Below are 23,786 nucleotides of genomic sequence, written 5' to 3'. Positions count from 1 at the left end.
CTGAAATCAAGTTGTAAAACTGCTCCTCTTAGGAACTTTACATACATTGTGCCCTAGTAGGAGCTCCAATAAAATGAAAATCCCTAGTTTTGTGTAACCAAGGAAGAGGTTCTATAGAAAGTATTGAGGTATATAAATAGTCTGAGCATTCACCTACATTAAAACATTCAGCTTGTTTACTTTCTAAGAGACATCCTATCTAAGACAGAATAAAATACTAACACAAAAAAGTAAAAATGTTAAGTACAATAACCATTTAAAATAATATATGCCAATACTCTGGTTTCTCTTCAGATCGCATAAATCTTTCGCCTTTTACTAAAATAATATATGCCACAAGGCAATAATAATGTAAAAACTACATAGATAGTGATTGTTTTGACAATAGCAATGGAAGAAATTGGTTTACTATATGGTCAGAACAGGTTTTAATGGAAGTGATTTTGAGTCTTCACTGTGAAGGGAAAATCAGATTTGGGTGAGTGCTATGTCACATTCTACCACAATGGTGGTCATATTTCTCAAGGGTAAAATGTCATCTATGATGGTATAGTTGTGCTTTCTTCTCTTTTAGCATGGCATGAGCATTATAAATTATTCAAAGAACATACCTTTCAAATATTTCTTTTTCTGTTAAAACATCCAGGTATCCAAAAGGAGAGTCTAACAGGTATAAATCAGCATCTTTGTACACTGCTCTAAAAAGAAAATGGAAATTAAATTATATTTTTAAGTATCTCATGCCATTTAGTACAAATAATTTTAAATGAGAATCAAAAAGGTAAGTCTTAAAAGATTTTTATGGGTTTTCACAACATTTCAAGAATGATTAAACTGGCTTTGCTAAGTGTAAATGATATAAACTAGCAGAAGTTAACAAAATGAATCACACCAGACCATACAATTTAAAATACTACCTTAAAAAAAGAAAATCTTTAATAATAGTATTTGTTTAGAGTCAAGAACCATGCTATGTGCTGGGAATACAGTGGTAAAAATTACATAGTCCCTGCCCTCAAAGATCTTGCATGTTGGTGGGAAAGCAAAAAAGAAAATGGACTGTTTCAATGCTATAAAATGTCAGAGACAGCAACTAAATAGCAGCATGAGATAAAAAGAAATGTTAAGTGTCTTTCAGTGTTGACTGCTACCAAAAAATTTTGGTATTGTGGCTGTAATATTACTGTTGGATTTTGCTCCATGTAGTTTCAGTCTCTGTACCATATTTATAAGAATTCCAAACAAGAAAGGATAAATAATTCACAACAAAAATGTACACCCATATCCGTTTTATTTTTTAAGTTAAAAATATGTAAGTGATGAATCACTAAATTCTATTCCTAAAACCAATATTACACTATATGCTAACATATTTAAATAAATTTTTATTTAAATAAATTGAAATAAAAACTTGAAACAAAAATAAATTAAAAAATAAACTTTTTAAATGTTTATTTATCTTGAGAGAGTGAGAGTGCGAGCGAGCATGAGCAGGGAGGGGCCGAGAGAGAGAGAGAGAGAGAGAGAGAGAGAGAATCCCAAGCAGGCTCCACACTGTTAGCATAGAGCCCAATACAGGGCTCAATCCTAAGAACTTTGAGATCATGACCTGAGCTAAAATCAAGAGTCAGATGCTCAACTGACTGAGCCATCCAGGCACCCCATAAATAAAAATTTTATGAGCAAGTAAAATCTTCATTAAATTAATCTTAGAACAGTAATAAGATGAAGATGTAGTCTCATGTTAATAGAAATGAGATTAAATCTTCATAACATCTAAACTTTTCAGGTGTGGTTGTTAGCAGCACTACCCTTACCCCATGCATAGGATTCAGGGTTTATGTATAACTCTTGGTATTTTCTGTAAAAATTGTATTCAGTTAAAAACTAGAAATGGCAAAAAGGCAAAGTGAAATCTAAAAGAACTTTTGCAACATAGGGGCACCTGGGTGGCTCAGTTGGTTAAGTCTTTGACTTCAGCTCAAGTCGTGATCTCACAGTTCATGAGTTCAAGCCCCTGTCAGGCTCTGTGCTGACAGCTGGGAGCCTGGAACCTGCTTCGAGTTCTGTGTCTCTCCCTCTTTCTGCTCCTCTCCTGCCCCTGCTCATATTCTGTCTGTCTCTCTCTCTCTCTTTCTCTCTCAAAAATAAACATTAAAAAAAATTTTTAAAAGAACTTTTGCAGTATAAATTATTTTTAAAGATAACATGCAAGAACTAGATAAAAGACCCCTATCAAAATACACCCTCAAGGTCTTTCACTACCCCCTGCTCTGTCTTGCTTCTCTCTCTCCTTTACATCTATGACCACAGTTTCTCAAGAATTGGAAATAATATATTCACAACCCAAAACTGGACAACACGTGATGTGACACATTCCAATCAGAATAACAATAATTATTTTCAATAGTAGCTCAAACTGTGTGCACCTTATAAATAAAATCAAATTTTAAAGTTTTGTAAATACAGCCTCAAGTCTATGTTAAATGCCTAGACACCACATAGCATATCTTAAGTTTTGAAATGGAATGTTTAAGATAAGTCTTACTTTGACGCAAAGATTAGTCAATTTCTATTTATTTAGAAGCCATTATCTTGTCTGTGAATAATTAATACCTACTGATTTATTACTTCACAAGTAACCCCCAAATAAAGTCATGGTTTAATGCCAAGAGTTCAGAGGACCTGGTTCAAATTGTGACTCTACCATTTCCTGGTATAGTTTTTACAAGTGAAGCTCTAACAGCCTCAATTATCTGATGATCTCTTCTATAAAGTGGGGAGAACAATTTTCTTTTTGCAGGAGGATATGAGGATTAAGTAAAATTACACACGCATTCATTAAGCCTAGAATAATACCAGGCAATTGCAGGTGCTCCGTAAGTTAGTTTACTGTTCCAGACTTTGAAAGCAGGAGAAAGTAAGGCAAAGGAGCCAAAATATCAGTCAATGTGATTTGTTGTTGACAACTTTGGCAACACAGTGAGAAGAATTCTATTCAAATAAAACTGGAGGAACATTTGACATCTCATCTCACCAACAACTTTTTAAACTGAAAGTTCTAGTTTAACCACAAAGTTTTCTTCTTGACACAAATTAACTTTATGTACTTCTCTTCGACAGCTCAAAATGCTTAAACCAAGAATGTCTCTACCAAGGGACTTCACTGTCCCCTACAATGTTAGATGTGCTTGTCCTACTTATTTTTCCTTTAAAGATTATAGACTTTAAGCCAAGTGACATCATTTGCCTTGATATTTTTGTTATGAAATTGTTAATTATGTTGAAAATTTGAAAATGTAGGTTTTTCTAAACCAAGAAGTATAAACAGAAGTTTAAAGCAGGTGAGTACGTTGGGTGGGTGAGTGGGGACCCCCTGATCAACTTAAAAGAAACACTTTTTTTTCCTTGTGTTGTGCAGAATTCCTGAGTTTTCTACTTGTAGTAAAGCATACCATAAGGCAACAAATATACAGACACCAAACTAAGAGCATGCATTTTGAAAAAGCCATCACCTTTATCAAATATGAATAGTAAATCCTTATCTATAGTTCATAAAGGTGATTCTTAACCTGCTAATTATAAAACCCCAGGCATTTTTCAATTCCAGAAACAAAATATAAAAAAATAGAGCAATATCTATAATTTTTACGGGTATATTTACAACAAAAGCCCACTGAACCAATAATCAGATATTCACCTTGCTAAGGAAATTCTTGCTCGCTGACCTCCACTCAGTGTGATTCCACCCTCTCCAAGAACGATATTATCCTTCTCTGCAAACTTGGAAATGTCCTATTATCCAAAAAAGGAAGTTAGAGAGGAATTGTTAGTATGTTTATGAATTTGAAAGGTATACTTTCCTTCAAATGTAATCATATATTAGACTGTTTTAACCACAGCCAAAATTTAAAACACTTCATTATCAATTATTTCAAATCCACTTCAATTGGTCAAAACATGCTGAAATTTTAGAAGTAATTTTTTCTTTAACCTCTAGAATTTCATTCATGATCATGAAATAAGAATTGGAAAATATCAAAAGGTAAACCATATGTATATTTATGGGCGTGTAAACACGGGTGTATATAATCCATAGATTTGTTACACAAACTCAAGTACTACCAACATGCTAAAATGCATTACTTTCCAATTTCAACTCATTCTTCTAAAAGAAAATCTCCAGACACGAATAAACCTAACAACAAAAACTAAAAGAACACTACTCCCATCCCCTGCAGTACCTAAGCATATTCAGTGGATGACCAAGAATAAAAGGCAATTCCTTTCCATACTTTTCTCATCCACCCACCACCACAGGCTTCTTCCCCATCCATCCTCAGCAACTCAGCCCCATGTGCTTTGCCATCTACTTTGTCTCTCCTGTCATCACCACCTGTCCACAGGGGGCATAACATTCTTACTCCCAGTTAATAACTTCTCCAAGGCAACAAACATGCTAGACATTGTAAAAGGAGATTAGAACTTATAACAAATAGTCCTTGGAGAATAATCCTGGAGAATGCTAAATAACATCCCAATGACTTAATTCACCCTTTTAAGACAGGTTACAAAACAGTACCCAATTAAATGGCAAATTAATTGTACAGACAACAGAAGTATCCATACAATATAGAAAATTCTACAAGGCTTTTTGGAAGTGATTAAGTTGGCCTGAGATGTGAAGAATGAGTTAGACAGGTAACACTCTCCCTTTAGTTCAAAAAAAGTTACTCTCCCTGTGCTCTTCTCATCCCCAAATATCTGCTCTTTTCTTTTGTTACCACTTTCTTCTTTCTCCCTCCACTAAAAAAAGCATTTCTATACTATGCCTCCTTTTCTTTAACAATCAAGAAGAATCCACCATCTCTCCTTGACCCACCACCATTATCAATATTTAAATTGTCAAAATGGTTACTTCTGTTATCCATTTGTTTCTGTTGTCTACCTTATGAGAGTTTATAGAACTTCATACACAAAACTCTAAACTTACAAAGCAGGTAAATTAACAAATATTCATTTATATTAAAAACGATTTTGCAGCTCCTGTAGGCTAGAACTGTTACCCCCAAAGAACTGTTAATGTTAGTACTCCTGACCTAGGGGAACCAAAGGTCTGAGACAAAAAGTACTGACATTTTGGAGGAGATTCAGTAGGACTCAGTGGAATTGACTATGCTGGCATTGGAGAAATATCACACACAGAGAGGTCACTGACAGCCAGTAGCCCTACAGATGAGAAGGACCTTCATAGTAATGAGATATATCAAAGAAAGTGCTTCATTTCTTTATACTGAACTAAATGATTTTTTTCAACTCATGAGCCAAGCCATATATCTAGGATTCTATCCAAAACCAAGGACTCTAGCTAAAGCCCACACTCTAGGGTCTGAAATCTTCAGCCTCACTGAAGAAGCACTTCCAGGAACTTCTTGGTCTTTATGCCTTTACTCAGCTGTGCTATGAAGCACATCCTCTGTACTTGATTTAGAGCAATTAGCAAGAAAACTGACATGTGTATTTCTTTTCTCCTGTACCATATTTGCTTTCCTCCAGTCCCATTCTCTTTTAAAAAATAAATCCTTTGGAGTAAGAAAAATCAAGAATAGTTTGCATTATGTGAATATATTGAGTGCAGGCTTTTTATAAAGGAAGCAGATTTATAAAGGAAGCTATTAAAAAGCCAGCAGTTGCTGAAACTATTGGAGTTTTCAGTTCCCCAAATTTGAATTCAACACCATACTAGTTAAATCAGTTAAAAGCTTTTAAAAGCGTTTAAATTTAGAAATATCAGTAGTTATGTTGATAGTATGATTATGTCACAGTTTCACTTAGGGGATAGAATATGAATGTAGAGGATACAAAATCTTAGCCTAGTACGAGCATTAATAAAGATTTATGGAATGAAGGAAGAGAGAAAGAGGGAATGGAGAAAGGGCAGATAACCAAACATCAAGCAACAAAGAAATGGGTACATATAAGAAAAGGAAATGAAGAAATGTGTACAGAGTAGAGAAAGAAAATGGGAAAGGAATAGTATCAGAAGAAGTAGATACCTGTAGAAAAAGGCAAGAAGATATTGGCAGACTAAAAGAGACCAGAAAAGTGGAGGGGAAAACAAGAAACAATAGAAGATCATGAATTATCATTTCCACTTTCCCTCTGAATTTAAATGTCCAAAGAGCACAATGCAATTTTATTTCATTAACTTTCTTTTCTTAAGACAATAAAGAACAGACTATTTCAGCCAAACTTCTCTCATTTGTCTCCGTATGTTACAGATATTAATTTTTTTCTGCTATTTCTGTTTTCACTATGTTTACACTATGTCATTTGCAAAATTTTCATTTTCATGAAGTTAATTGATCTATCTAGAATTCCTATATTGGTTAAAAAGTACTACTTCACTGTTATTTTATTTGTTTATTTTTAATTTTTTTTAATGTTTATTTATTTTTGAGAGAGAGACAGAGTGCGAGTGGGGGAGGGGCAGAGAAAGAGGGAGACACAGAATCTGGAGCAGGCTCCAGGCTCCGAGCTGTCAGCACAGAGCCCGACACGGGGCTCAAACTCACGGACCGCGAGATCGTGACCTGAGCTGAAGTCAGACACTCAACCAATTGAGCCACCCAAGCGCCCCAGTACTATTCCACTTTTAGGTTATTCATATAATATTCTAAATTTTCTCTTAAAATGTTTATTACTCTTACAAAATTCAAAAAAATATATTCAAGGGACAATTTTTGTTTGTACAATGGTATGAGATATGAATCTTTTTTTCCTTTTAGTTGAATAACAGTCATGATTTAGTAAATAAATAATTTTCCTCTGAATTCATCTATCATCTACCATATATCAAATTCTCATATTTTCTAAGATCTATTTCTGGACTTTCTGGTTCCTCTGATCCATTTTCTATTCCTATACTAGTATTTTTGGTTTTGGTCATTTAATAGAGTTAAGTATGATTTAATATCTGACAAACAATTATTATTCATAAATGTTTTGACTTTTTGTTTATAGTCTTCTATATAATAACAATATCAATAACACCAATAGTAGTAATAGCTAAAGATACTGAGTGCCTATTATATGTCAGATACCATTTTAAGCCCTTTACGTGTATTAGCTTTTAAAATATTCATCACAGCCCTATCCTCATTTTAAATATGAAGAAATTGAAAGTTTGAAAAGATAAACCAAGGCAGATAATGTTTTAGACCTTTCAATAAGAGCTTACAATGTTCTTCATCTATGTCCTATAAGTTTCCCATTAGATTTATCCCTAATACTTTTAAATTGGGATATAATTGAATATAGTTACAAATATATTTTTCTTGTGAGAACTTACGAGATTTGCTCTCTTAGTAATTTTCCAGTGTACGTTACAGTATTGTTAGCTATGGTCACCTTGCTCTACACTACATCCCCAGGATTTACTTATCTTAAAACCGTAAGTTTGTACCTTCTGACCCCCTTCATCCATTTCACCCTCTCACTCTCTCTTGCCTCTGTTTCTGGAAACCACCCCTCTGTTTGCTATATCTATGAGTTCAGGTTTTTAATATTCCACCACTAAGTGAGATCATACAGTATTTGTCTTTGTCTGGTGGATTTCACTTGGCATACTACCTTCTAGTTCCATTCATGTTGTCGCAAATGGAAGATTTCATTCTTTTTTTATGGTTAGGGTTATAATATCCCATTGCATATATGTGTAGGTGGGTAGATATAGACAGACAGACAAAATACTTTCTTTATGCATTCATCTGTTTATAGGCACTTATGTTGTTTCCATGTGTTGGCTATTCTAAACAATGCTGGAGTGGTCGTGGGGGTACAGATATTTTTCAAGACAGTGATTTCACTCCTTTTAGTTAAATACCCAGAAGTGCAATTGCTAGGTCATATGGTAGTTCCATTCTTAATTTTTTTTGAGGACCCTCCACACTGTTTTCCATAGTGGCTGCACCAGTTTACATTCCTGCCATTATCTTTCAGTATTTATTATCTTTCAGTATTTCATTATCTTTCAGTATTTATTATTTTCTACTATTGTGAATTGAATAGCTTTCTATTTTTACTCCTTGATGACTATTGCTTGTGTGAAGAAAAGCTAGTTATTTTTGTATGCTTATCTATTGTCCAGACATCTTATTATATTCCCTTATTAATTCTAACAGACTTCTGTTTTCTGTTTGTTTGCTCTTTGCTAGAACTTCTTGGGTTTTTTTTGGATAAAAACAGCCTTTTCACGAACACAATATTATCCCTATTTTAAGACAGACAGCATTAACTTTTCAGCACTTAAAAATAAGGTTTACTTTGGGATGTAGGGTTAAAATAAAGTTACTGTATTTATGAAGTTCCTTCTACTTCTATTTTTACTTTAAATTTGTATTACAAATGACTGCTGATTTTTATGTATACTTTTAGCATCTACTGACCTTGCTATATGGTTTTCTTCCTTGTCCATATAACAAATTATGCTGTATTTACAGATTTCTTTACATTGAAGCACTTTTGCATTCCTATCATAAACCTTTCTTTGTCATATTTTATCATTTCTTATATCATGCTGGAATCTATTTATTAATATTTCATCTGATAACATTTTACTTAAATATCTATATCATAAGTATGATTAACTGTAGTTTTATTTTTTTATATTATTTTTCAGATTTTGGTCCTAGACTATTCTGGCTTTAGAAAATGAATTGGAAAAAAGGGAACCCTTGTGCATGGTTGGTGGGAATACAAAAAGTGAAATAAGACACTAAGACAAGTACTCATGATCTCATTTATATATGGAATAAAAAAAAATGAATGAACAAAACAGAAACAGACTCAGATACAGAGAAAAAACTGATGGTTGCTGGAAGAGAGAGGGATGGGGGATGGGCAAAATAGGTGAAGGAGATTGAAAGGTAGAAACTTTAAGACACAGGGATACAATGTACAGCATAGGGAATAAAGTTAGTAATGCATAACAACTTTGTATGATGACAGATGGTAGCTACATTTATCATGGTGATCACTTCATAATACATATAAATGTTGAATCATTATGTTTTATACCTGAAAGTAATATAATATTGTATGTCAACTACACTTCAGTTAAAAAAAAAAAGAGAATTAGTTGAAGAGCTTTCTATCTTTTTCTATGGTTTGGTATAGTTTAAATAATACAGGAATTATATGTTACTTAAGGGTGAGATACAGTTCAATTATAAAATCATCTAATGATAATGCCTTTTGAAGTAGCAGACACAAAGCCAGCTTTATAGTGGCAATATGTCTATTCAAGTCTTTTTTTAATGTTTATTTTTGAGAGAGAGAGAGAGAGAGAGAGCGCGAGAGAGACAGAGCACAAGTTGGGGAGGAGCAGAGAGAGAGAGGGAGACCCAGAATCCGAAACAGGCTCCAGGCTCTGAGCTGTCAGCACAAAGCCGGATATGGGACTCGAACTCGGGAATCGTGAGGTCATGATCTGAGCCAACACTTAACCAACTGAGCCACCCAGGCACGCCTTCAAGTCTTTTTGTGCTTTGAAAGAAATTTTGATCATTTATATCTTGCTAGTAAGTCACCCAGTTTCTCTAGGTTAAGAAAGGTTTTCTTAGGTTTTTAATTTTGGATAGCAGTGGTGATAACCTCTGGTAGATGTACCATACTTAAAAAAGAAGACAATGGTATTTTACATACCACTAAAATGCTGTCAAGGGATGCATTGCTAAAAGATAAAATCTTTTCTAACACTTACAATGTATTCAATTAATGATCAGTTTTGATCTTAATTTTGAAGATCTCTCCTCTTAAACTAAGACAGATTAAATATGTAATGATTTTATTGGGGGAAATACTGGTATAAAAGGAAATAGGAAAGAAAGCGGGGAGGCTGGGAGATATGTGAGAACTTAGTCCAAGTCCAACCCCTGAGTGAAGGAGAGAAGGCCAGAAGGTTGTGTGGAAAGACCCTAGACCACCATCTGAATCTAACCAACTTTTGAAAAGCCATCTGGGAGTCTCTGAACCAAAACCAGTTACTAAGTAAGTCCCACGTCCTCTAAACACAAATCTGCTTCTGTATCCTGCCACACTCAATCATTCATGGGAAGCTGCCTGTGCAACTTGAAGTCTCAAGACAAACTCAGTGAGTGGAGGATTTCAATGTATGGCAACTGGGGCCATTTCTCAGATCCTCTTCCTGCAACAGTGATCCATAAGGCATATCTCATAACCACCGCAATACCTTACCGCCCCCCCCCCAAATTGGCAAAGGATATGAAATCAGAACGACAAACAAACATGAAAATATCTCACCAGCCATCATGGAACTACAAATTAGAAAAGAGAGAGACAGAGACAGAGGGCGAGAGAGAGATAGGACTTTTTACAAACTAGAATGCCAAAAATTAAAGTCTCTGTCAATAACAAGAGATTTCAAGATGTGAGTCAATGGGAACACTCATAAATGACTGGTGATGGTATAAACTGATACAGCTACTTTAAAGCACAATTTGGCAGTATCTAGTAAAATTGGAAATGTGCACATATACCCTAAAACACCACAATTCAGTTGCTAGATATCCACACCAGAGAAACTCTTGCAGATGTGCAAAGAGAAATGTTGAAAGATTTTCATCGCAGTATTAAGTAAAATCTTGAAACAATCTAAGTGTTCATCGGTATCAGAATGAGTAAATAAAATGTGATATAGGATTATAATATAACAGTTAAAAAGAATGAAACAAATTTCTACATGTAAGTAGCATGTCTAGACCTCAAAGAGGTAATAGGAGCAAAGAAAGCAAGTTGAAGAATGATGTATATAAAGTATACCATTTACATAAATTCTAAAACCACACAAACAAAACTGTTAAGTATTGTTTGTTGATAAGTACATGTATAAATGGATGTATATTCATTTAAATAAATCGGAAAAGTACATACCACATTCATCACAGTAACCACTTGAAAGTTGGGGTTTTGTAGAAAAATAATGGTGGAAAGATTTGGTAAAAAGTTATACTTAGGGGCGACTGGGTGGTTCATTCGGTTGAGGGTCTGACTTCAGGTCAGGTCATGATCTCCCAGTTCATGAGTTCGAGCCCCATATTGGGTTCTGTACTGACAGCTCAGAGCCTGGAGCCTGCTTCAGATTCTGTGTCTCCCTCTCTCTCTGCACCTCCCTCACTCGAGCTCTGTGTCTCTCCCTCCCTCCCTCTCTCTCTCTCAAAAACAAATAAACACTAAGAAAAAAATTTTTTTTAAAGTTCTATTTAGAGGGCACCTGGGTGGCTCAGTTGGTTTGGCTCTTCATTTTAGCTCAGGTAATGAAGAGCTTCATTTAGCTCTTCATTTTATCTCTCTCTCTCTCTGCCACCCTTCTCTCTCTCTCTAAAATAACAATAAAATAAAGTTCCACTTAGAATTTGTCCAGGCCCCTAATAATGCAATTAGAAAACAGGAATATTATCATATAATTGTTTCCTATCCAGAATGGACACTAGTGGTACAGACTACTTTTTAAAAAGCATGAAAAAGAAAAGAAAAGAAAAGAAATGAGAGGAAAAGAAAAGATTTCCACACCTGAAAACAGTTGAGGTTCTGAGCTAGTATATTTAGACTCCTTTTCTGGAATGAAGCCATTTGTGAAGAAAAATGTGTGTACATGTGGATAATTTCATAAGTTTCTTAGAGAGTGTAATTAATAGGAAATTGCTAAGTTTCAAATGAAACAAAAGAGTGGGGATAGATTGAACAGAATTGTGAATAAGCTCATTATTTTAAGATCAAATATATTAGTAATACCAACATCCTGTTCCTAATGTGAGTACTTGCTCTGATTGCCTAGTTTATTGATCATTTGTAGATTTCTTTATTAGTGTTTGGCTTTTTCTATTTGATTAAATATAAAACACTTTGTTTTGTATACATAAACTTTATCTTTGCTGATTACTAAGGGCACTCAAATCTGGTAATATATTTGCCTTAAGGGTGTTGGTTTTCAGCCTTCACAGCACATTTTCTTTCATGTGAAAATTATAATCCAAAAAAAAAGTTATGCCACTTGGTACTATCATGAGTTTAACAAGCAGTATTGTTTAGAGAAGACCTGTGCACAGAGACAAATGCTATTTTCTCTTTATTTGCACATAGCTTGAGTTCCTTTGGAGCTATCCACAAAAATTGTTACAGGAAATCATTCAGTGACATTAAGATGCTGGGTATGATTTGACTTCTTAAATAAAAATTGATGACTAAGATTTTTTTTAATATTTATTTATTTTTGAGAGAGAGAGAGAGAGAGAGAGAGAGAGAGAGAGAGAGAGAGAGAGAGAATGAGCAGGGGAGGGGCAGAGAGAGAGGGAGACACAGAATCCAAACCAGGCTCCGACCTGTCAGCACAGAGCCCGATGAGGAGCACAAACTCATGAACTGCGAGATCATGACCTGAGCTGACAGCAGAGTTTATCTACAGATAAAATAAAATATGTGGACCATTGGTTCTCAAAGTGAAGTATGTAGACCGATTATTTCAGACTCACGTGGGGAGCTTGTTAACAATGTTGTACCTATTCTTACTCAGATGAATTAGGGAAGAGCCCAGGAATTTGTATTTTGTGGTTATTATACCTACTCAAACAGATACTTACTCTTTAGGGTAATTCCCTTTACAATGCTGGTCAGAAAGGCAAATGCCATCTTCAAAGAACTCTGTGCATGTACTGGGTCTATTTGAGATTGTAAAGCACTTTGAAAATACTTAGATAAAGAATACTAGAGAGGGTCAAAGTAATGCTATAATAAGTGTGCAATAAAGATTAACTTATTATTAAGAAAAGCATTCTATACCCAATGTGATGGATGCGCTTCTCACACAAATGTTTACCATTTTATTTTTTTTAAATGCACCTAAACGCCACCCTAATATGGTTCAACTGAGCCAGACAAACCAGAAGTTGTTAAAGAGGAACTGCTAACATAAAGTTCATTAATTCTGACTTGAGAATACATTTATTACATCAAAGAGGGGGAGAACTTTAAGAAAAGGGTGGAGTGTTACACTTAATGGTTCCTTGCAATTTTGCAATATTTGCTGAGTACATTTGAGCTTCCTGTGACTTTGTAGATAGGAAAAATCATAAACTTTGCTTTATGGCTACCTTATCATTCTTTAGAACAACCTTGACAATATAGCTGCTTGTGGTAAGGGAGCAGGGTGTGAAGCTTGGGTTGAGGGGACATGAACTTTAGAGGGAATAACATGCCATAAAGCATGTCTTTAACAGTAAATCATTGGCCAGTTAGTGCCAGTGTTATTAATGTTTAATAATTACTAAGCACTTTTGCTTTATACACAAGGAAAATGAGCATGGAGGGAGAAGAAAAGAAGTGTTGGGGGAACAGAAAAGAAGTGAGGAGGAGAGAGGAGGGAAGGAGAGAATGTGAGAAAGTCAAGAGTTGTAGGAAGAAAGAATTAATTAACCATTTTTGCACATAGCTTTTGTAAACATGGATGTGTTATCTTGAGAGTGTTGGGTGGCTCTGTATGATATATCAACAGAGGTTAACTTCTACAGCAGGAAATATACATGAATGAATTCATAAATTAAAAATTGGAGTTCTGTTTATTAGGAAAGATAATTTTTGACCTAAGTCAAACTTGATACACATAGCTGTACATAAAAATACTGACTAAAGATTAACCCTGCTGGAAAGCATAAGAAGTGAGAACTTTTTATCAACCTGAAAAATAAAAGCTCTTCTTTCCCTGAGATTTTGCACTGGCCAGATTTATAGCAGAAAACTCAAAATCCAGTATAATTTTTATTGTGGCCAACAAAAGTACAAAAAGCTAGTTCTTTTACATAATGGATGTTACAGTCTTGTCACCAATATTTTAAAAAGTTTAAACTATTAAATTAAATTATTAAATTAAATATTAAACTATTGCTTAATATTCAGATATATGCATACATATATGTGGTTTTATGCATGAGCTTGTGAGTATATATGTAATTTTGTTCATATCTCTAGCTTCTTTAGTGTTTATTTCTGTATGTATGTAAGTCTGTATTTGTATTTGAAAATAACATAAGCATTTTTATTTTATTTTTTAACATTTATTTATTTTTGAGAGAGAGACAGAGTGCGAGCTGGGGAGGGCCAGAGAGAGAGGGAGACACAGAATCTGAAGCAGCTCCAGGCTCTGAACTGTTGGCCCGGAGCCCAACGTGGGGCTTGATCTCACGGTGAACTCACAAACTGTGAGATCATGACCTGAGCCGAGCTTAACCAACTGAGCCATCCAGGAGCCCTACATAAGCATTTTTATTTATTTATTTTTATTTTTTTTTAATGTTTATTTATTTTTGAGAGAGACAGAGACAGAGCATGAGTTGGGGAGGGCAGAGGGAGAAGGAGACACAGAATCCAAAGCAGGCTCCAGGCTCCAAGCTGTCAGCACAGAGCGTGATGTGGGGCTCAAACTCACAAACCATGAGATCATGACCTGAGCTGAAGTCAGATGTTTAACTGACTGAGCCACCCAGGCGCCCCTACATAAGCATTATTAAAGGAAGACCTACAAAATGCAATGATTTAAGGTACCCCTGGGTAAGTGCAGTTAGGAAGTACAGTTAGAAAAGATACTTGATTAAATAAAATTTTGGAAAAAAAAAAAAAAAAAGATACTTGAAACAAACAAAAGAATATTGTTTCTTTTATTCTGGCTCTACATTAGACTCATTTAACTCCAGATTTCAGATTCTCTGAAATGACATTTAAAAATCTACTTTTGAAAAGCTCCCTAGGTGATTTTGATTCAGTTGATCTAAGAATTGGCATTAGGAAGCTGTTAATTCCTTTACTATCTCTTCTAGGTCTACCCACCCAAGATTCTGGGACGCATCCAATGCCTGATAAGGCACCCCTTTCCTAGTACCTTGCCAGCTCATTAGTATCCCATAGTTGATCCTGCTCTGGACTTCCTAACTAGTCTCCCAGCTCCCAAGTAAGTAAATCTCCTGATTTGTAATTCAGTTCCTTAGGAGACAAGCTTCAATACTTTCTTACCTGTTTTCTCTGAAGTAATACCACCATGACCCTTATTTTCTCAAGAGTTGACTGGAAGACCAGCTGCTCAACTTGCTCTGAGCAGGTTTCCTCTCCTATGTGGACTTGCCCAGCTACTTGGACTTCCATATTTTATTTTTAAATTTTTTAAAAATATGTCACTTATTATCAATTGTACCTTTAAAAAAATTTTAACTTTATTTATTTATTTTGATAGAGAGCAAGAGTGAGAGCAGGACATAGGTAGAGAGAGAGGGAGAGAGAGAATCCCAAGCAGGCTCTGCACTGCCAGTGTAAAGATCGATGTAGGGCTCGAATTCACAAACCGTGACATTATGACCTGAGCCAAAGTCAGACGCTTAACCAAATGAGCCACACAGGTGCCCTGGACTTCCATATCTTAAATTAGAGGTTATGAGGCATGGACATGAACATGAGATTCTGCCTCAAGGGTAAAGGAAAAGGAGAAGATATTTTGGGAGAAGATCGGGGAAGAAATTTCCTGATTTATTTAAATTTCAAGTGTGTTAGTATAGGTGGTTTTCCCAAGATATGCTTATTTAGGACCATGGTAGCTTCACATATCATTTCCATGAAAACAAATAGCCTCGCTAAAAATAGTTTTCACAACTATGTCATGGAATTCTCAATGCCATTAGGTCACAAGTCTTTGTTATCATAACATTCTCCTGTACAAATGGCAGACTTACAATCTTAATGGTTTAATAATACTGTTACCATCATAGTGAGATTAACTAGCCTGAAGTTCTAACTTAAAGTCAGCAATGTTCAATGGATAAGTCATTAGGTTCTAAGATAGACTTTCTCATCTAATAAGCAATAACCCTAATTGAGCACATTAAAAAAAAAAAAAAAAGAGGAATCAGAAGACTTGGATTCTCTTGCTGGTCCCATCAATTATGGATCTTCAACAAGTCTCTTAAAATTTTACTTCCTTTTGTTTAAAATTTGAATAACAATATTTGATAAACTTCTAACCACAACATCTCCATTATCCTCCTTCAGTTTGCATATTATATTAGAAGAATCTTCCTGGGGGCACTTGGGTGGCTCAATCAGTTAAGTGTCCAACTCTTAGTTTTGGAGCAGGTCATGATCTCAAGGTTTTGTGGGTTTGAGCCCTGCGTCAGGCTCCGTGCTGACAGTGTGCAGCCTGCTTGGGATTCTCTCACCCTCTCTCTGCCCCTCCCCACTCACACTGTCTCTGTCTCTTTCAAAATAAATAAATAAATTTAAAAAAAAAATAATCTTCCTAAAACATTGTTTTTATTATGGCATTTCCCCCAGTAAAGAAAAGCAACTGTAGAGGATTCTGTAGACCCGTTTGCTCTCCTCCCAGGGACATTCCTGTGCTCCCACTAATTACCATGTTTCTCCGACTCCTCTACAGCTATAATGCTGTATGAGAATTGGATTTCACCAATTGGATTTACTTATACGAAATACAAAAATTAAATGGATGCCTTTGTCTTTCTGCCTCTTTTGGCTTTTTTTTTAATTGCTGGCAAACGGAAGAACAGAAACTATGATCTGACTGTACTCTCCCAGTTCAGCTATCACTATATACCCTTCTCTTTCCAGACCCAGTCTTGCTGTCTTGTCTAGAGCTCTTGCAAAAATGTAATGCTGTCTCCTGGCTCCAGGCCCATTTCATTATGCATTCCAACCACATAGAGCTGACTATAGCTCCTCGAATATACAGTGTTCCCTCTGGGCTCCAGGCCATGTACATTATGTTCTCTTCCTGGAATGTTTTCCCTGTCCTTCTTTACTGAAATGCTCCTACTCATCCATCATCTCTCATGTGAGACATCACTTCCTCCAGGGAAGCCTCACCTGCACTTCTAAGATCAGTTTCAATGCTTCTTCTCTGTACTCATTTAAGGACCCTATATTAATCATTATCATAGAACTGATCAAACTGCTCTTGTTTTTACTTGGTTATCTCCACTAGAATAAAAGCCCCTTGAGGACAGGGACTGTGTCTTGTTTACTAATAATTCCCAGAGTTTGGGGGTGCCTGGGTGCCTCAGTTGGTTAAGCCACCAACTCTTGATTTTGGCTCAAGTCATGATCTCATGCTCAGGAGATGGAGTCCCATGTCAGGCTCTGTGATGAGCATCGAGCCTGCTTGGGATTCTCTCTCTCTCTCTCTCTCTCTCTCTCTCTCTCTCTCTGCCCCACCCCTACTTGCACTTTCTCTCTCTCTCAAAATATAAATAAACTTTAAAAAATAATTTCCAGAGTTTGGCGTACTTACAAATATTTACTAAATGAGTGAATGTATATACACATGTTTCTTTTCCCTCAAATGCCTGTAAGTCAAAACTAATGGCAGACAGGGACCCTTGCTACACTTGCAGACAGCATCCCGAGTGCCTAATGTACTACTGTGTCCACAGTAGGAACTCAAATATTTGTTTAAATCAACTTTTTAATTTATTTAATTTAAATCAAGACTAACTAAACCTCTGAATAAAAATTATTATAGACTTGGTTCTGAAAGACATTGATGGTAATACAATTGCCATTTCTAGGGTCCATTTTGTCAAGAGAACACTTATACTCAGCATTTTTAGAAAAACTAAATTTACCTTCCTGCAAAGACCTTTATGAACATTACAGGGTTCTAAGGTTCTATTAAAACATAAGTGTAAAATCTTCCCTTGATCTTGACTTATTAGCCCTTGCTACAAAAAGGGAAATTCCAAGAGTACAGAGCTCAGAATTCCAGTTCTTCAAGAGGGATGAAATCTTAGACATATATATATAATGATATAGCATGGCTTTGACCTTTGGAAAGCTCAGTGATTTTTTTAAATATGAAAACATAGCTTAAATATCTTAATTTCATATATATTCATGAGATAGCCTGGTCCCAGACAATTAAAATTACATGTTTATAATACTGTTCTATTGACTTGCCCAAATCTTACTAAGACAAGCAGTCTTAGGGCTATTTTGGTTTTAGAGATGTCAAGCTAATAATTAATTCCAAAATTGTAATTTTAATACCTAAAAAATAGTTCATGCTTTTAGAATTCAGCACAATTTCGCTTCGACTGCAAACTCTAAGCAAAGTTGTCACTAGATGATTAAAGTGAGATTTTGATGGACCAATGTGTGCAAACATTTAGCATAGCAGTACTGACATGTGCTCTCTCAACAGATGTTAGCTAGTGCATTTATATTTATTTATTTATTAATGTTTATTCATTTTTGAGAGAGAGAGAGAGACAGAGCACGAACAGGGGAGGGGCAGAGAGAGAGAGGGAGACACAGAATCCCAAGCAGGTTCCAGGCTCCAAGCTGTCAACACAGAGCCTGACGTGGGGCTCAAACCCACGAACTGTGAGATCATGACCTGAGTCGGATGCTGAACTGACTGAGCCACCCAGGCACCCCTAGTGTGTGTTTAAGTTCCAGGGCTCAAATGAAGTGAAATAACAGTTCAGTTCAGGAGACGCTATGACATTTCTGTTTGGTTCTGGTTCAATAGTTTTATAAAATAAATGTACTTGCTTCATATTACAGTAAATAAATGGCAGTGCTTTCAGACTTAATTACTTATTAGGAGAAAATTGCAGGTGGTTCAAGGTACAGTCACTAAGTGTGGTTTATTCTGGTTTAGGGGACATAGTTCAATGTGCTTCAAATATCTGTTTTACATCTCCACTAAGTCTTGGCTGCTACTGAATGCAATTGTTAATTCCTATAGCTCCTTTTTATGTACAGATCTCCCAACTGAGTATTCCTGAATTCTCCTGTAGTGGTGGAATGACCATCCCAAGGTTAAACTTCTATTCATATAAGTTAGTTTTGGCCAGATCTGGAGATCCAGAGGTAAAATTCAAATTTAATTAGACTTATGGTATCTGTATGATGGAATTTATATTCCAGACCAGTCACTAACTCATTTCTTTGCTTACTTCCCTCCCAAGTTTTTCATACTTCTTGCCAATTTCCCTCCCAAGTTATTTTTTTCTTTTAGTAACTTCTTGCCAAATTTTCTCCCAATTTATTTTTTTCCAGTGACTTAAAGATGAAAACTGCCAAGCAGCAGTGGTAGAGAAAACACAAACAGACTTTAATTCTGCAACCTACATAGTAAATATTTTTTTTACAATGCATATGTAATGGCTGCCAAGACAAATACTTAATGAAGACCATTTTGTGGTTGCAAAAGGATCTCAACAACTTTGTGGAAACCGATTACATATCCTAAGTCCCTGACCTCTTCTCATATCCCACGCCCCACCTCCCACCACGCACTATCATAAAAGCCAAACCCAGGTACTTTTACAAGAGAGTGAGTCACTGAATAAAATCAGTCCAACTACCCATTTACCCAAACACCAGTCTGCCTAGAATTCTCTTGCTGTCTGCTATGGGGTTCTGTGGTAGGATAAGGTTTTGGTGAAGTGTATAAAAAAAAAGCAGTATCCTGGAAAAAAAAAAAAAAAGACAAGAGAACAGTGAAGTCTGACCTCTTTTAGTAACGAAACAGAGTTACAATCTCCTTAAGGGATAAGTAAATTAATGAGGGCCCAATTATACTGATTCCTCTTTTTAAGCTAGCAGAATCTCCAGTGCTGGTTACAAAAGTGTACAAATATTTAGAACTCTAAAGGTAGTCGGGCAACATGGAAAAAAAAATGGGAGGATAAGTTAATGGGCACCAAAATATAAAATGGTATTTAAAAATAACTATAGGGGCGGCTGGGTGGCTCAGTTGGTTAAGCATCCGACTTCGGCTGGGGTCGTGATCTCAGGGTTCCTAAGTTCAAGCCCCATGTAGGGCTCTGTGCTGACAGCTCAGAGCCTGGAGCTTGCTTTGGTTTCTAAGTCTCCTTCTTTCTCTGCCTTTCCCCCTCTCGCACTCTGTCTCTCTCTCTCTCTCTCAAAAATAAATAAACATTAAAAAAATAATAAAAATTAAAAATTAAAAATAACTATAAATTTGCCTAGGAATCCACTATATTATAATCTGGCTCCAGAGTAGAAACTGTAAACCCATACATGGAGATGTTCCCAAAGCAGAACTGATCGTGACTGCACCTGACTTGTTCACTCGTGTCTGCATATTACCAGTTATTCTATCAGCCCAGAGCTGTCTCCATGCCCTTCCCTGCGATAAAGTCTTTAAGCTATCCCTCAGAGTGAATAGTTTTCAACAAACTGAAATCAGAAAACTATGTGAAATATGTTGTGCGTACTTTTTCCTATCCACACAGATTTACACCTAGCAGCCTACTCCTATGACCATAAGCATCACCACATACGCAAGTGCTTTGTAGATACTAGAGCTGAACAAAAACACAAAAATGAGGAAGAAAATATTCCGTTCTCATCTCCAGTTTCCAAGTCTAGCTGGAGCACATTAAGAAACAGATCAACGCTGGCAGTCAAAACGAAAACATATTGAATCATGAATGTTTGTATTTGGTGATGGGGCCACATAGAGAATACATCAAGGGTTTCTTTTGCTGGCACCAGCTGCTTAACCCTCAGGGATTCTGTAGGTATTTCATGTTCTTATGCTCCAAATTCCTCCACACTTAAAAAATAAAAACTTCATTTTGGCAGACTCTCACTGGCCTTTTTTTAAAAAAGGTGAGGAATACTTGTTTAACAATGACAACAAAAGTACAAAAGTTGGAAACTCTTTAGTACTGAAAATAGAGGAAACTTTTGATTCTGAGTAAGACCATCTAGAACTTCCAATTACTTTTTTTTGTTACTCCAGCAATAGTATGCTGGTGTCATGATTCCAGCCCTGAGACTGTGAGGCTCAGGGGAGAACACGTTCCGAGGAAAATTCTTGTAACTGGCATGCCTACTCCAAAGTATTTCTGAAATAGTCACCTAATAAGAATTTACCATTCTGCCTATCGAAGTCCTAGGTGGAGTACACGAACATAAACTTTTTAGAATCACTGCTCTCAAGCAATTCATCACGTAGTTGCACGTAGTTGGATAGATAACAGCATACAGGGACTACTCAGCAATGAGAAGAGTACCCACTACCACACTAATATGCTCATTGTACCCGCTACATTTTCCAGTTTCAAGAACAAAGAATTTAGGATGCTGGATACTTTTGCCTATAATAAGATGACTAGGAAGCACTAGTTGCAAAAGTCAGCAGGACAGGAAAGGAAAGGGAGTCAGGATTCAGAGATTACTAGAAATGAAAAGCTAAGTGTTTTGACAATTTAAAACAAAAAGGAAGGAGCGCCTCAGTGGCTCAGTCAGTTGCCTGTCCAACTCTTGACCTCAGCTCAGGTCATGATCTCACGGTTGCGGGGTTCGAGCCCACATGGGGTTCCATGTTGACAGTGCACAGTCTGCTTGGGATTCTCTTTGTCTTCCTCTCTCTCTCTCAAAAATAAATAAATAAACTTTAAAAATAATAAAAAAATAAATAAAACAAAGAGGAAGAAGAGTGAATTGTACATTAAGAAAGCAAAATGCTCATCATCATCATCAACAATTACTTATTCAAGCCCCCTTAGTGGTGTCCTCCACTAGAAATATTGTTAGTAAGACTTGCGATCTTTCTGCCTTGTTCAGATGTCTCAGTTCTATGTAATTTCACCTCTGCATCCTTCCTTCCTAAACACATAGGATTCCTATGTGTCCCCCTTCCCAATTCCTGTTGTGCAGGGGAATCCTTAATCCTAAGCCAATTTCTCTCTTCTTCTCATTTCCTCAGGGTTTTTCCCTCAGTCTTCCCTGAAAGCCCATTTTTCCCTGATGACCTTCCTGTGGATGGAAATAGTACATAAATATGGTATTCCCGATCTCCTCACAATTCTTCTGCTTAACTTCTGTTTCTTCTTGTCTATAATAACCATTATCGGAATTACTGAAACAGCTTCCTATTAGTCTCCCTTCTTCTAGTCAGAATAGCAACTGCTGCTGCTACTACTACTACAGTTACTACCACCACTAGTTATTTTACTAAGTATTCTCTATGCATCAGAAAAATCTACAAAACTACAAAATAGGTAATATTATCTCCATGTTAAAGAGGACAAAACTGAGTGTATAATAGGATTAAGTACCTTTCTTTAGTAATCCAACTCTGTCAGATTTCAAAATATATATTCTTTCTGCTACCCCACAAAGTTTCAAAATGCATCCACCTTAATTCTGTTTCTCATAGTACAGCCAAAGTGATATATAAAATGCAAAACTGACTGCATCCTTCCCTTGATTAAAGCTCTTCAAGACCAAATTCCTGACACTGGTTATAAGGTCCCAAGGACATGGTCCTCCAGCGCCATTCCTCCCCGCTCAGTGTCCCCCCAGTCACACTCTGGCTCTATCAAGATGCTTGTGGTTCTTTGCACTAACCAATTGGTTTCATATCCTGTGTTCCTGCTCAGTTTCTTTTGTCTGGAATGCCTTTCCCATTTTTACTCATCCATCTTTCTTTGTAGAGAAAGTTTCTACCAAATGCTGAGGCAAGCTAAAAGCCCTCAACTGGGCTTCCGTACTGCCTTAAGAATACCTTTATTACAAGACTTGCTATAGTAAAGTGAAAGCATCTCTTTATGTATGCTTCCCCCCAACTAGCCCATTAGTTATTTGCAGGAAGGGATAATAAAGGTTTTATTTTGTACCCACTCAGACCCCACCACAGTGAACATTGTCTGGTACAGAGTCATCACGTAAGTAATGTGTTGGGGTATGAAAGGCATTTAGAAACTGGATTCACCTCCCAATCCCATTGCCACTTCTGGAGTATGGAACCAATGTGACCTGGACTCCAGACTGTCCAATGCCATCTGTTTTCTTCCACAGAAATACCAACTTTTGTTGATTGGGTCATGAAGAAAAACTACCATATTTACAGATAACCACTTCTTAAATTTTTTCTTATAAACACTTTGTCACCATCAAAATTCACATTGATGACTTTTTATGGCCAAAACATTTCCCCGTCTTAATTAAACCAAGTTCCATCTTGTTTCCATAGTAGTCACTTACTCACAAGAACTCTCAGACACATTTATTTTATATCATACTCTGTGGCAGTATTCTCCATCTCAAAAGGAAGTAGAAATGATCTAATATTTACTGAAGGGGTAATTTACAGCAGATGCCTTGTTATATACCTTATATTTATCCCATTTAATTTTCTCAATAATCCAGTGACCATTTATTCATCAATCCCCCACTTCTTCACACCAGCCTAACCTTCTCTCTACTTTATTGGCAGTTCTAACGTTCTTAATCAAAAACAAATTCCTCCAAGGCTGTAAGTTTCACTCTTGTCACCATTAGAATTCCATAGTGAATCATTCCACTGGAGGACATTAGCCTTGAAAGAAACCTCCTCTGGAGGTTATTCCTCACATCTGACAGACCCAGATCGATTTCAAGGCTCCCTCTTTTCACTCCCACAGAAATAGTCTTTCATTTTCCATTAGAGCATCAATTCATTCTTTACCGATACATTTCTTTCCCCTACTGGTCCATGAATCTCTGAAGTATAAGGATCTTGTTCTATTCATATTTTTATAAAATATAGCAAGTCTCAAATGTTTTCAAAATAAAGACTTAATTAGCTTCTTCTAGTTTAAAATTTTACTTGGGTACAAAAGGCCATATATTGTATGATTGCATTTATGTGAAATATCCAGAACAGGAAAATTTTAGAGACAGAAGGTAAATCA

General features: G+C 36.1%; 1 protein-coding gene across 1 annotated transcript in view; it reads right to left on the bottom strand.

Annotated features, from left to right (window-relative positions):
• CFTR (CF transmembrane conductance regulator) overlaps positions 1-23,786 on the bottom strand; it is a 182,542-nt gene that overhangs the window by 83,410 nt on the left and 75,346 nt on the right. The window contains exons 12-13 of the mRNA XM_007089169.3: positions 3,701-3,795; positions 612-698 (exon numbers count right to left, since the gene is read on the bottom strand). Coding sequence (XP_007089231.1) covers positions 612-698; positions 3,701-3,795 — 182 coding nt within the window. The remainder of the gene's footprint in view (positions 1-611; positions 699-3,700; positions 3,796-23,786) is intronic.

Source organism: Panthera tigris, chromosome A2 (assembly GCF_018350195.1).
Source record: "Panthera tigris isolate Pti1 chromosome A2, P.tigris_Pti1_mat1.1, whole genome shotgun sequence".
Lineage (NCBI taxonomy): Eukaryota > Metazoa > Chordata > Mammalia > Carnivora > Felidae > Panthera > Panthera tigris.
This window is presented reverse-complemented; position numbering and strand designations above follow the sequence as displayed.